General features: G+C 38.0%; 3 protein-coding genes across 6 annotated transcripts; 1 reads left to right on the top strand and 2 right to left on the bottom strand.

Annotated features, from left to right (window-relative positions):
• Positions 1-1796: 1796 nt before the first annotated feature.
• Positions 1797-5205, bottom strand: LOC126793657 (beta-1,3-galactosyltransferase 7). 4 transcript variants are annotated; one of them, XM_050520248.1, is made up of 11 exons: positions 5060-5205; positions 4876-4975; positions 4702-4760; positions 4375-4595; positions 4217-4280; positions 3548-3620; positions 3352-3472; positions 3170-3257; positions 2952-3077; positions 2685-2794; positions 1797-2359 (listed from the first exon to the last, which is right to left on the bottom strand). In XM_050520248.1, the coding sequence occupies exons 1-11, from the start codon at positions 5149-5151 to the stop codon at positions 2211-2213; spliced, it is 1203 nt and encodes a 400-aa protein (XP_050376205.1). In that variant the 5' UTR covers positions 5152-5205; the 3' UTR covers positions 1797-2210. The 4 variants fall into 4 exon arrangements, with proteins under 4 accessions (XP_050376205.1, XP_050376208.1, XP_050376206.1 ...); XM_050520251.1 differs by having other exon boundaries at positions 4375-4586; XM_050520249.1 differs by having other exon boundaries at positions 4876-4972.
• A 2320-nt stretch (positions 5206-7525) lies between these two features.
• LOC126793664 (uncharacterized) lies at positions 7526-11261 on the top strand. Its single transcript, XM_050520260.1, has 3 exons — positions 7526-7689; positions 8009-8116; positions 10867-11261. The coding sequence occupies exons 2-3, from the start codon at positions 8044-8046 to the stop codon at positions 11079-11081; spliced, it is 288 nt and encodes a 95-aa protein (XP_050376217.1). The 5' UTR covers positions 7526-7689; positions 8009-8043; the 3' UTR covers positions 11082-11261.
• Positions 11262-11728: 467 nt separating this feature from the next.
• LOC126795891 (putative F-box protein At5g62660) lies at positions 11729-12925 on the bottom strand. The gene has a single exon (XM_050522623.1). The coding sequence runs from the start codon at positions 12923-12925 to the stop codon at positions 11729-11731; it is 1197 nt and encodes a 398-aa protein (XP_050378580.1).

Here is a 12925-nt window from a genome sequence, read left to right as displayed (position 1 = left end):
TCCAATGTGAAAATGAATAGATATCAGAAAATTCATTCTCTAAATCTCATCTTATTTCACTGGTTGAAGAGACAGAGTTGAGTATGGAAGTGAATGCCACAGAATCTAGTTGTGGCAACAGCACATGTGGTGAGAGTGGCAACAATTCAGGTGATAAGAGCAACATCGACTATGATGATGAGGATCATTATGGTCAAGCGTCAATAAGGAAGAAAATATGGACCTTCTTCAGCACATGATGAGGCAAATATAACTCTTGAACAATCATTGAACATATTTGTAATGGCAGTGAATTAGCTTTAGCATTTTTAGCTTGTATTGAGTTAGCTGCACTTAGTAGGTTCTCTTAGCTTTTTCGTTTCTTTTCTCATTCGCCTTGTAATTCTATTACCAGTTGTAGCATTCACAAATTGAGATCTAAATAGTCTGTAATTGTTGAAGTGTATAAAAACAACTTCTTATTTATTCACGAAACAAGTTTTCAAATAATCTGTATCAATTGAAAGTTACTATGTACTAATATGTTTTTAATCTTTCTTTTGACAAGGTTAACCCATTTTAGGGTGTCTGAGAAAAATGTTGGTTTTTTTACAGGGTTCAAATATACATATATTGACTAAACGATAAATTATAATCATGCAAAGCCAACCGGGGTTTAAAAACTTATTCTCATTCTTTAGCCTTTAACTCTTTCTTTTTCACGTATGCTCATTCCTTTGTCTTTTTAGTTTTAAAAATTAAGGAAAATGATACATAAATAATACACTTCAGTACATTAGGTTATATTGTCAAACAATTCATGCAAAATTATCTTAAATATTTAAATTAGTTATTTGACAAATCAAAAATATAAATAAATTTAAATTTACTAAATACATTATCACGGTTTTGCCACAAACAACCACTTATAAAAATTAATTTCCAAAATACACCGTTATTTTACTTATCAACTACTTATTTAGAAAAATAAGCATAAACACAGTTGCACCAAACAAAAACAAAAAAAAATCTGCTCCCCTCCCCGTTCTTCATCCCCCCACATCAGTCTTGAAGAGACCAACCATGGCTCCCAAATCCGACCGGCGCCGGAATTTCCCTCACTCCCAAGAAGATCGCTGAGGTTTGGGAAAGGTTTCCGTCAAAATCTGTACGGGCGAGGTCTGCATATATGGCTCTCTCACCACCTCCTTCCATTCTGTATCATCAACTATATCAAAATCACTCAATCTTACCAATTAAACATCATAAATCAACAACCCATGTACGTACCCTCGTCTTCTATGAAAGTCGTGTGTTTCCAAAGGAAAAAATCATGAATTTATGGCTACTGGTTTCGTTCAACCACTGATATATATAAGCTGGACAATTTCTCAATTGATTATATCGGCCTCTCATCCTCTTCAAGCTCTAGATCCTAAACATGAAATTAACGGTGATCCACGGGATGGTGAGTTTCGGGTCGAACCCGAATCTAGTCATCGGAGGTTGACAACCGGAACCCGTTTTCATCACCGTCGTCTACTCCGTTGTCTTTGGTGGACAGCGGCTACATATTTTTCGTGGCTTCGAACCTTGTTTTAGTGATCTTACATGAAGCTCCTTTAATCTATGAATCATAGATCAAACCCAGAAAAGCGACAGACCCCGAAACCCCATCGTTCACCTAATTCTTACCTGGGCTTTAATGGACATTCAACCCCCAACTCAGTTTCTACCATATTGACAAATGTTCTTGTTTTTAAAAATTACTGGACGTTGACTGTTAAGAGAAGTGAGGCTTAACTAACGGTTCGATCAAGTAAATGGCTCAGATTATGCCACGTGTAAAATAGACAGTGGGTTCAGTAGCCCGTTGGTGCTTTGAATAAGTTCCATACATAAGAACATATTTCACTCTTATGTAAAAAGTATCATAAAAGAAAATAACTCAATTTGTATAAATAGGCTCTTATCCTCCTCCTGCGCTGAATTACAATCAGAAGACATCTTGAAACACAAATGGTGTCTTCAAATTCACAACACTTCAGATGAACAGCTTCGGCATAACTAAAGCAGCAGCTCACTGAGTCTTCCCTGACTGATTATATCTTCGGTATGTCAACCTCCACTATAAATCTCAATACCGTTGCTGCATTTTGATGCGATCACAACTGACCTGATTCTATGTACTTGTTTGTTTTGACAGCAAAGACCCTACAAAAAGAAGTGATCTAGAACAACGAACCCCAAACAGCTGCATCCCCTTCAGCACACTTTTCATGAACAAATTTAATCTTCTCCACTGACTTACAGATACCACTGCAGCTCCAATCAAATGATGCAATGCACACATTACCTGCCTGTGCCTTCCACTCACAGTCTGCAGAAGATTCAAATGAATTAAAAATAAGATTAAAAATAAAAAAAGATAGGCTCATCACATCCATAAGTTTCAGATATGAGTAATGAACTCTGGGTAAACATCATGTTCCTAACAGCAAGGAGGTTCCTTGTAAGTAAAGCAGGGACATCAAATGGCCCAGAATGTATTGTTCTTAAAGGAGGCAAAATTGCTCGCAAATATGTCACTGTAATCTCTTCAGTGGGTCCAACTTCACATATGAACATTTGCATTGATTGTTTTCATTTATTTGAAGTTAGATGGAAGACATTCACTAATAACAGCTCTGTACTAAAGAGAGTACCCGGTGGTGTGCCGCAACACATATTGCGCTCGTCAATGTGTTCAACTTCAAGACCAATGAACCACGAACCGAGAGACACATCTTCATTGGCATACTTATGCAAAATGGGCCTGAAAAAATAAAGAATGTGTGCTCAGACTTCAATATATGCATAATGTAGTATAAAAGAAAAGGTGCAATCATATGAACACCATCAAATAGTCTTGCATATAAGATTACATATGGTCCGAAATATCAGATATTGCAAGAACAGAAAAATAGGCTTACTGGTTAATGGATATGTATGTAGCTAGATCCTTGGAGATTGCATAAATCTGTCCAGTTGCATGTCGGAAGTATTTGTTTCCCGCCTCACCAAACTTCCAATGCTCTGGTTCATGGTACTTAACACTCCTAAAGAATAAAGAAACATAAGAATTAATTCCCCTCAAGGCTTAATGAGAATTAGAGTAGCTATCATCAATGTAAATGCTCAGGACAATTACTTTTGAGCAAGAACAGGTCCAGATTTCATACACCCAATGTATACTCTAGGCTTTGAACGGTGATGGGCAAGAGTTGATGCTAGCATGCCTGTGCAAGCAAGACAGTAGGAAAACCATCCTTAGTAATGACATTCATATCTTTCTACAACTGAAAATAAGAGCAATTCAGCAATAGGGCTTACCCAAATTGACATGTACATCGTCATCCACCTTGACATAAAAATCGGCATCCCACTTTGCAACTGCAGTGGTGAAGAAATTTTTTGTTTTGGCTGACAACTCATGATAACCTTCAACATGTTCCTAAGCACAAAACAAGACTCAGCACAGATTTATAGTATAATAGTTCCATGGATAGTTTTATGTCATCTCTCTTACCAGCCTGAGGAAATCCTTGTGTTGAGATTCTTCTGAATCAATGGCTCGATCTAAAATGCTGTTGGATGTTGCACTGTATAAATGGTCCAGATACAACTGAGGTCAGTTTCAAAACGGAAACAAAACCTACTTTTGATAAGTGTAAAACAATTTCTAATGCTGATATAATCTTACTCATACCATATATGAGAAAAGATAAATAAGTAAAACATGTTGTGGCATATATTATTCGATATAACAATTTCCAATTATCTTCCTGTTCTTCAAGTTCCCCTTCTTTAAAATTGCCAGGTCATAAGCAAAAGAAAAATTAAAACTTCATACGAAAATTGATTTCAAACTGAAGTAGGGAAGCATGTGATGCAGAACTTGTTCCCAGAAATGAGGCCACGAATGGATAATATGGCATCTTGCACAAGGTTTTCCATCTTATGGAAAATCTCAATATCTGACTCGTTGAATTAAAATTTAAAAGTAGAGTGAGGGTTGAAGCTTAGAATCAAGCAAAAATAAGTGAAGTGTGTACATTGCACAGGTTGATTATATAATTTTTCATTGAGATAAGTAAAGACTTCCTCTTCATGTTTCATTGCACAGGTTGATTATATAATTTTTCATAAACATATTATGACAATTCAGATGGAAAAGAACAAGTGAAAGCCAAATTACCTGTGCCCAATCATGAAACGAATAACAATCCCCTTCTCACGCTCCAACTGCAGTAGCTTTTCCCCTGGCCAAACATTTCATACAGTTTCAGCAATCAAGCCCACAAAAACAAATTGGATCTTATGCTAACACAAATTAAGAAGAGCAAAAGAAAAGACCTTGAGGCATCCAAGTCTCTCTAACCGAATCACGCCGCTTCCTACTACTAAAAGCAGTGTTAATTCCAATCACAATAAAAGCCTTCTTCTTGACTGAACTGTCCTTCTGCAATACTGAAGTGGCTGTGGAGTCACCGGATACCCCCATCTCCTGAGAACTCCGAGATGCCGCTAATTCCATCTGAATTGACGCCATTTGCTTGTCTAGAGATCTGATCCACCTCCGCAAAAAAGCACCCAAAATTATCAGTACACAAAGAAAACTCACATAACTGCAACCCAAGTCCAATAAAATCACAACTAGAGCTCAAGTCTTGTTGAACTCACTGAATTGACTCGTGGGTTTTGTAAATCTCATTCATCACATCCTTCTCTTGCCCAAGCTTCTGCATAAAACCCAACAAAGCTTCCATCTTTAGCGACAAAAATCTACTTCTTTAAAAAACAGAACACCAAACTCAAACTAAAGAGTTTCCATTTCAAGACCAATAATATCCTAACCTTTTTAGTCGCGCAATCTTCGGACACAATCTGAAGCTCTTGCTCCTGACGACGAGTCGAAATGAACTGACCGTTGGATTCGGGAACTGCCCACATTCTACTAAAACCAACCATCTGAGACCCATAATTCAACTACACCGATCAGAATATGGAAATTATGAACAAGACGGAGATCACACTATACCTGCTGGTGATCAGCATGCCGAGAAGAAAAGAGGGTACGCAGAAAATGGGAATCCATTTAGCTGAGATCTTGCTGGAGCTTCGGTTCTTCATCCTCGCCGCGTGTTTTTTTTTTTACAGAGACGAAAAGATGAACTAAAGATGAAGTTGTGAGAGTTGCGCGAAGCTGAAAGTGAATGAATGGGAGGAGGGTGAGATTTATAGAAGGGGGGGTGTCATTTTTTGAATATTCTAGTTTTGAGCTTAGGCGTGGGTGTTGGGTCCATTATTTTGGAGACAACTTGACAATTTTTGGTCCGGCGATGAGGTTAGGCAACGGCGTTATCATTTTCAGATGCGACTTTTTTTATATACGTTTTCAGATGCGAATTTATGTCACGTAGCCACGTAGGCATGCAGGGGATTTGGCTACGGCGACCGTCTTTATGGTCTATGCCCGCCAGTCACGCCACCTCGTCTACGATCCGTTCATTTGATTTGGGATGATGGCCCGACCCGTTTTTTGAACTTTGTAGGGAATTTTTGAGCCGGTGGACCATCGGGACAGCACTAAGACGTTGAATCAAAGTGAAAATAGTCTTTTTGACTAAATTTAAAATAAAATAAAATAAAGGTTGTTAAGAAATAAGAATAAGATATTGGTAGTCACACCACCCGCATGTTGGGCGAATGCTGATATGATATTCTTAATAATAGGAGGTTACTAGTTCGATCATCCGCATGTGAAAAACACTTATGAGGAATACATGTACCGTATCTGCTCTCCGGGCCCGAAGTGGTAGACCCACTCGTCCATCATTTTTAAAAAATAGAGAATAAGGTCAGGTTAAGCATGCATGTAGCATGATCAACGAAAAATCATTGATAATGTGTTTTTCTTTAGTTGGACGTAGTTGATACTCACAAGCGTGTCGTCTACTTCTAATTCTGATATGTAAATTGCCCTCTCATGATATGAAATGGAGCTCTCATGTTGGAGGAAGAACTAACATGAAAGGATGCATGTGAACTATCAAATTAACTAATTAACAAGTCCTTCGTTTGCTTCAACAACATGCATGCTAATAATGTCGTCGTGTACTCTATGACAAAATATCATTAGGGCATTGTTCCCTTTTCCAAGTAGATACCAGTAATCATCTTGTATGGGGGATATGGCTAGCTAGAGTTTTGGATACATCGATGGCTTCCTATTCTATACATTGCCAGCAGGTCATGTAGTTCATTATGGTTTCAATACTCGATTATTTGATAGAAACACCAGCGAAAAGGTTCACAGTCATATTGGTTGTATACGAATATTTTATAACTATATTTTAACTCAAGATCATAAACTCACGTTGGTGCAACAATAAAAGGTGAAGTAGATCACTTCTCAGTCTCATTTTGGACCAAGTCATTCCACATATATTGCAACTAACTCATTTTGTGGTCACGATAATAACGACTCACTTGTAACTAAATTTTAGAGGTAAACAGTTTGGGGGGAGAAAATGAATAGAGGAAGTTTCTACGAGCCCCACTACAATAGTGCTTAAATATTTCCTTGATTCAAAGGTCACACCTATAAGCATGGCAACCCATTTACTTCACCATTCATGTTAGTCTCCACCCAACCCCTCCGATGCGTGGATGACCAAACATAATTGGGCTCAAGTTTGAAATACTTGCGAGATTAGAAATGCAAGTCCAAGCAAAATAGCACATTAGTATTGACGCACGTTGTAAAACTGTGCTAATTGGAGCTAATTATATAGTTACATGCATGGTCCATTTTATCCCCTTAGCTAGTTTTGTCCTTTGATTTTATTCATTTGCTCATTATTATATGTACCCGTCACATATCTTATATGAGGTACCCCTTAATGTTATTGGTTCATTTTTTACTGTAATTATTACTGATTGGTTTTTATATATAAATAATTTTTTTTTCATTTTCACCGTTCGCATGTTAATTATACCATAGCGTAATATGATTGGCTGGGTACACCATATGACAATGCCACATGGTGTGGCAAGTACACAGAATAATTACTCTTCATTTGCCTACCCATGTCCTTGCATTTATTGTATAATTGAGTCAACTTACAAATTGTGTTCTAGCTTCTTTGCTATCTTTGATAAGTTTGTTGGATTAATGACGTTTGTTACTAAGAGTGCATTGATGCCTAGTTGTATGATTATACAATATCATGATGAAACTGTATCAAAATCATTATTTTGTACAAATTCGCTCATATCCTCGAAATCACACGTTCCATCTTAATTAAAATTATAAAAGAGCTAACATTATTTGAAAATCAATTTAATGTGTACATTTTTTTTCATTCAAATACCTTTTCAAAATATTTTAATCCACCATTGGTCTCCCATTTGAAAGATCTTCCCAATTATTTTTGATAATTGAGGAAAATTGAAGTGTTTTTTGTTTTGTTTGGGTGGCAAAATTGAGAAAATGAAGAAGTTGGGTCCAACCCCAACCCAACTCAAATGAAACCTATTGGGCTTCAAGGCTCTCAAAAGTCTCGACCCGTTCTATGACCCGACTGGTTCTTTTAAGTCCTCCTCTGAGAGGAATCCCAGTCATTCTACGCATTGCTCGAAAGTTCTAGGGTTTCATCATTTCCCAAGGTAAACGTTTCACCTCTCATCTTCTACATTCTTCTGCTTTCTTTTATTGAATCATTGAATCGCTCAAATCAGTGAATTGTTAATTTCCGATTTGTATAAAGAGCTAGCTTAATCTGAGCTCCATGATTGTTCTGGGTCCGACTGTACCCATAGATCTGTGCTTGTTTATTTCTCAATTGTCCCAATTGTTGTGAACTAAGTTTGGCGACTATTTCCCTTAGAAATCTATTGTTTTATTGTTTAATATTAGAAAGTCAATTAATTGAAATTCGGTTGTTATTTTCTGTTTTTCATTCGATTAGTGTTTCTGGTGAAGCAGGTTATCAGTAGCAGATATAATTTGTTTGTTGCGACATGAGTTTGAGCAATGGGATGAGGACCTGTGCCAAGGTCTTGATGTCTTCAGAAGCTTCGCTATCGAAATCAGGTTATTTTAATGTCTTCTGCTGTTTTATTTTTTCGGTTGTGGCCACTATATATTCAAGATAGCAAATGTTTGCATAATGTAATGGTACTTTCGAGCTTTGGACTAAACAGTGAATAAGGTTTCCTGTGTAATTAGTGTTATAATTGGGGTCCTTGTTACTGAAGTAGCAGTGTATGTTTCATCCTTGCTATATCCACCGAGTCCAGGATGTACCCCCGAGCATACAACTGAATGGTTAATTTTAGATGTTAAAAGTATGATTAGTAGGAAGATTTGTAGGGATTTGATATTATCAATTGCATTTCTCTTTGGTATCTTAATAGTTGTATGTGTCTAATTGGTGGCTATGGAATGGTTCTGTATAAATGGGAAGAACAATTTTTCCCCAAAGAATCTGTTCTGCGGTTTCATTGCATTACATTATTAAATTTGCCCAGCCAGGTGAGAAATCCTAGTTTGTGGCGTTGTGGAGTGTATTGCTGTGAATCAGTTAAAATGAAGGCATTGACAGTTAGTGAGTTAAATGAGTCTTGCCATGTAGTAATTAAATATTAATAGAACTTTTTGTAGAAAAAAAAAAGGCGATCATGCTGCATGCACTTCTCAGCCAATGTTCAACTCAGTCTTAGTGACTCTCCTTTGTTATGCCTTTCAAAGAACAGAGTGAACTGCCTCTGATGGCACTCGTGTTCCCATGCGGGCATACAGAAAAGTGAAAGCAGTTCCTTTTTCTTCTGTTCTGTAAAAGTTTCTATTCTTTGCTCTTATGTGAAAGAATGGTCTTGCACATATCTTTATGTCACCCACGTTGGCTATTTCAAATAACTTCTTACTTGTTAAGTGTTTTCTTGTCTTAGTGATATCTCTATCATTGTAGTTATGCATTTTAAAATCTGTTTGGCCGTTCCAAATGGCTTCTCGCTTTGATTATGTGTGTGCAAGGGCTCAATTTCACCTGGCCAATATGTGATTATGGGGCAGAATCAAGGGTTGACATGTTTTTCTTGTGTTTTGATTCAGGGAATTGCCCTAAATTTTTGTTTTGTTACCACTTACTAAGGAACTTAATTTTTCTTTTACTGGGCTATAAGCCTATAACTTGCTTGGCCTTGACTTATCTATTTTATCTGTAAATTGGATGGTTAAGATTGTAGTAGATGGGTTCTTGGGTTAGTATCAGACACTTAAATACTGTGTAAGTGTGTATGTTGCTATGGACACGGACACGGATACGGCGAAACGACACGGTGCGACATGGCGACACGGAAAATCTCAAAAACTTATCATCCGACACGGCTCCGATACGGCAAAATAATAAATATATATATATATATATATTTTTTAATACTTAAATAAATTAATAATATCATTTTTAAGTTGTAAAATTCATCCATTACACAATAATTTTAAGAAAAAATATTAAATAATCAACTAACAAATGTGCATTTAGCCAATAAAACATATTCTCGTTTCAAGACCTCAAATAGAAAAGTGCATATAGCCAATAAAACACAAAAATGCATATAGCCTATTAATATCCAACAACTTGAGATAGTCATTTACCCCTATATATACATAATCCTCTCACCAATTACAAAAATCCAAATAGAGCTGTTAATAGGTAGAGGCGTCGTTGTGAGCCCCTAGACTATTTTTTTTAATTTTCCAACAAATAGATTCCGTTAACCAATATTTTTCCGAAATGTTGAATTTATAGTTTAATATTTTTGTTATAAACTACATATCACCACGAGCGCGAGAGTATTCGCGGAATAATTTTCTGACGCTCAGTTTATTTTTTTACGAACTTTAGAAGTTTTTGTATTTTGGAAATGTTTAAAAATACTTCTTTGAAATTTTTATTTCCATTTTTAAATCTCATCCGTTCATTTCCTTCATCTTATCTCAGCCATTAGATCAACCTATAAAGACCCAAAAACCCTACACCTAGCCCACACACCATCACCTCTCCTCTCCTCTCCTCTTCTCTCTCCCTCGGCATTCTCTTTCTCTCTCCTCTGTTACAACTTACAAAACAGAGTAACACAGTGCCACCTTCTCCAGGTCGCCCCGCCGCCGTCCGGCGACGCCTCGCCACGAAACCACCACCACAACTACCGCCTCTCTCCCCTCTCTCTAAGCATACTCGCAGAAGCGACGTTCAGCTCGATTCCGGAAAGTCCAAGTTTGAGGCAGTGGGGACCCATCACCGATTTCCCGAGCTCCGGCAACTTTGTGGAGCTTCTCTTGCGTTGTGGCCGGCTAGAAGAAGAACCAGGAGCCTCGGCGTGGCACCAGAACCGCTGACGCATGAGATCGGAGATCGGAGGACCTGTTGTGGCTTGTAGTCAACGTGTCGAAAAGTCAAATTTTCTGATACGCCACATGGCGTGTCCGATACGAGAAAAAGGCGTATCGTATCGTATCGGCGTGTCGGAACGTGTCGGACACGCCGACACTCCACTCTTTGCCGTGTCCGTGCAACATAGGTATGTTGTAATGAGCACAAATTCATGTGAACCATCCTCATAATTAATTTTGCTTGAAGAACCTTAATGCCAAATGCAAGGCTACCACCACCTTGTAATGGGAGAGTGGATGTTCGAAGCTACTGTAAATCTTTGCATATTGGTAATTGTAGCTTTCATACCAAACTTAAGAGTATTCCTTTGATTTATAGATAAGTCTAGACTAAGTGCTGTTCTTGTCACTTTATGTGCTAAGTTGTAGTGGATATTGTGCTATTGCAGCTACTAGGGGGTTCCATTCAACTGGAGTGAAGAGGATGGGTGGACATGGCCATGATGAACCCTTCTACATGCATTCCAAACACATGTATAACTTGGACATGATGAAGCACCAGGCTTTGAAGATGAGCCTTGGAGTGTTCACTGCCTTCAGCATCGGTGTGGGTGTTCCAATATTCGCTGTCATCTTCCAACAGAAGAAAACAGCCTCTGGTTGATATGGTTGTATGCAGCAATAAAAGACTCATAATTATGCAGTCTTGACATTCTCTTGGATCCATTTCTCGTTACTTGTCTTGTGGAAAGTATCGTGGTGCATTTGTTTGATAATTTTGTGTTGACTATATCAAGCACATAAGAATCAGATTTGAGCCTTTAAAATATTCACAATTCCTTCTCGTTCGTCCTGTTCATTGTTTTCAGATATCGGATTTTGAATCTTTGCCGATTTTGCTGTCTTGAGATATTGGATATTGTTATATGGTTAATTATCCTGCAAGTTCTCATTTGCGGGAAAGGCATTATCCATATCATTGTGCTTCGTTTAAGGTTGTTTTCTTGTTAATGCAGTAACAATGGGGCAAAGACCATTAGATATTTAGTGAACTCAAACTTCTTCCGCGTATCCATTATATAGGTGAGCAAAGTTTGAATATGCAATCATGCTTTAGCTAGCAATTATTAGTCTCCTAATATATGAAAAGAGTTTGTCTAGTTTACATTGATGCATGTTAGGCATCTCAAATCTTTCACGTAATATATGCATGTTATACCATCTAATAATAATAAAAGAAAAGGATTAAAGAAAAGAACAAAAGAACAAAGAAGCTCTATAATCTTGAATCAGGTGGTAATCACTTGATGATCATATCACCAAATCGGCATAATCTCTCAAGGAAATCAAGGTCTCAGAATGACTGTATGTACCTAGATAGCAATCTTCAATACATATAGAGGACGGGTCGGGTATTTTCACTTCACCTAATGGGCATACGACCCAATGGTCGAATCTTGCATCTAAAAAGAAAATAGAGGTTTCCCAAAGATTGTTAGTCGTGCAAAATATGCCATGCTCCCATTCCCCCGAAGTACCATTGGCCTGAAGAGGGAATAAACAGTCTTGCATCTTGTTCTTGTAGTACATCTCCCAGAGTTTTTCTTCTTGATCAAAATCTTTCAACACCCATATCTCGATGTTCGGGATACTGCTAGATGACCTGAATCTCTTTGTCCTCACAATGGCCAAACAGCCTTTCAAAGCAAACAAACTCATTTTCGGGTCATCGTTCCAGCTTTGTTGTAATGTGGGAGGGGTAGGGGTCCAACAGAACTCTTCACTCCTGAAGTCGAAGGAAACTATTCGATCCAGTTGTGTTCCTGCCAACCAATGCACAGCTCCATTTGCGCATACCGGCTTGATGTTCAAGTCTAGCCGCCAGCAGAACTCATAAGGAGGGAGTGAGGATATTTGTCTCCACGAGTTTGTACCCAATACAAGAACATGTACTGTCGTAGCTGTAAGTCTAAGATGAGCATCTCCTTTACGAGTAACACATAGAATTTTGTATGTACTGGTTATATCATCAAATCCCATACCAAACCAAGAATTAGAAAATCTCTTCTGTGCGTCCGGTCTTGCAAAACTACATTCCGGCAGGCGTAGAACTCCCCTTTCCCCAAGAGCATTAACTAACACGCAATCTCCAGTCAAGCAGAATCCCAAGCAAATAATGTTGCGGAAAACAAAATGCACAAAGCCAGGAGTGGATGACGAGACTGTGATTGTATGTCTTCCTTTTGTTAAGGTGTTGTCCTTGTATTTCAGTGATTGCAAAGCCAATACATTCTTATTGCGAGTGCAATACATCAGTCGAGGTATTTGACCATCATCATCGCCCCATAAACGTGTGTGAAGTGTAGAGAAGGACATACTGCTCACCGTGTTTAACAAGGTCTTGGAGACACATTTGATGCAGCCTACTGACTTTGCAGGCAGTCTCAAAAGAATATCAACCAGTGTATCGACCGGTAGCTCCATCAGCCGCCCTGTCTCTCTCTCCAT

This window comes from Argentina anserina, chromosome 5 (assembly GCF_933775445.1).
Source record: "Argentina anserina chromosome 5, drPotAnse1.1, whole genome shotgun sequence".
Classification (NCBI taxonomy): Eukaryota; Viridiplantae; Streptophyta; class Magnoliopsida; order Rosales; family Rosaceae; genus Argentina; species Argentina anserina.
Note: the sequence above shows the minus strand (reverse complement) of the source record. Positions and strands in the feature narration are given on the sequence as shown.

Excerpts from the sequence above, each read along its gene's own strand:
- LOC126795891 (XM_050522623.1), bottom strand. The coding sequence starts at position 12,925 with ATGGAGAGAGAGACAGGGCGGCTGATGGAGCTACCGGTCGATACACTG.
- LOC126793657 (XM_050520248.1), bottom strand. The coding sequence starts at position 5,151 with ATGAAGAACCGAAGCTCCAGCAAGATCTCAGCTAAATGGATTCCCATT. Across the intron at positions 4,281-4,374 it reads AGAGACTTGGATGCCTCAAG|GGGAAAAGCTACTGCAGTTG; the intron begins GTCTTTTCTTTT and ends ATGTTTGGCCAG. Across the intron at positions 3,078-3,169 it reads GGACCTGTTCTTGCTCAAAA|GAGTGTTAAGTACCATGAAC; the intron begins GTAATTGTCCTG and ends TTTATTCTTTAG.
- LOC126793664 (XM_050520260.1), top strand. The coding sequence starts at position 8,044 with ATGAGTTTGAGCAATGGGATGAGGACCTGTGCCAAGGTCTTGATGTCT. Across the intron at positions 8,117-10,866 it reads AGCTTCGCTATCGAAATCAG|CTACTAGGGGGTTCCATTCA; the intron begins GTTATTTTAATG and ends GTGCTATTGCAG.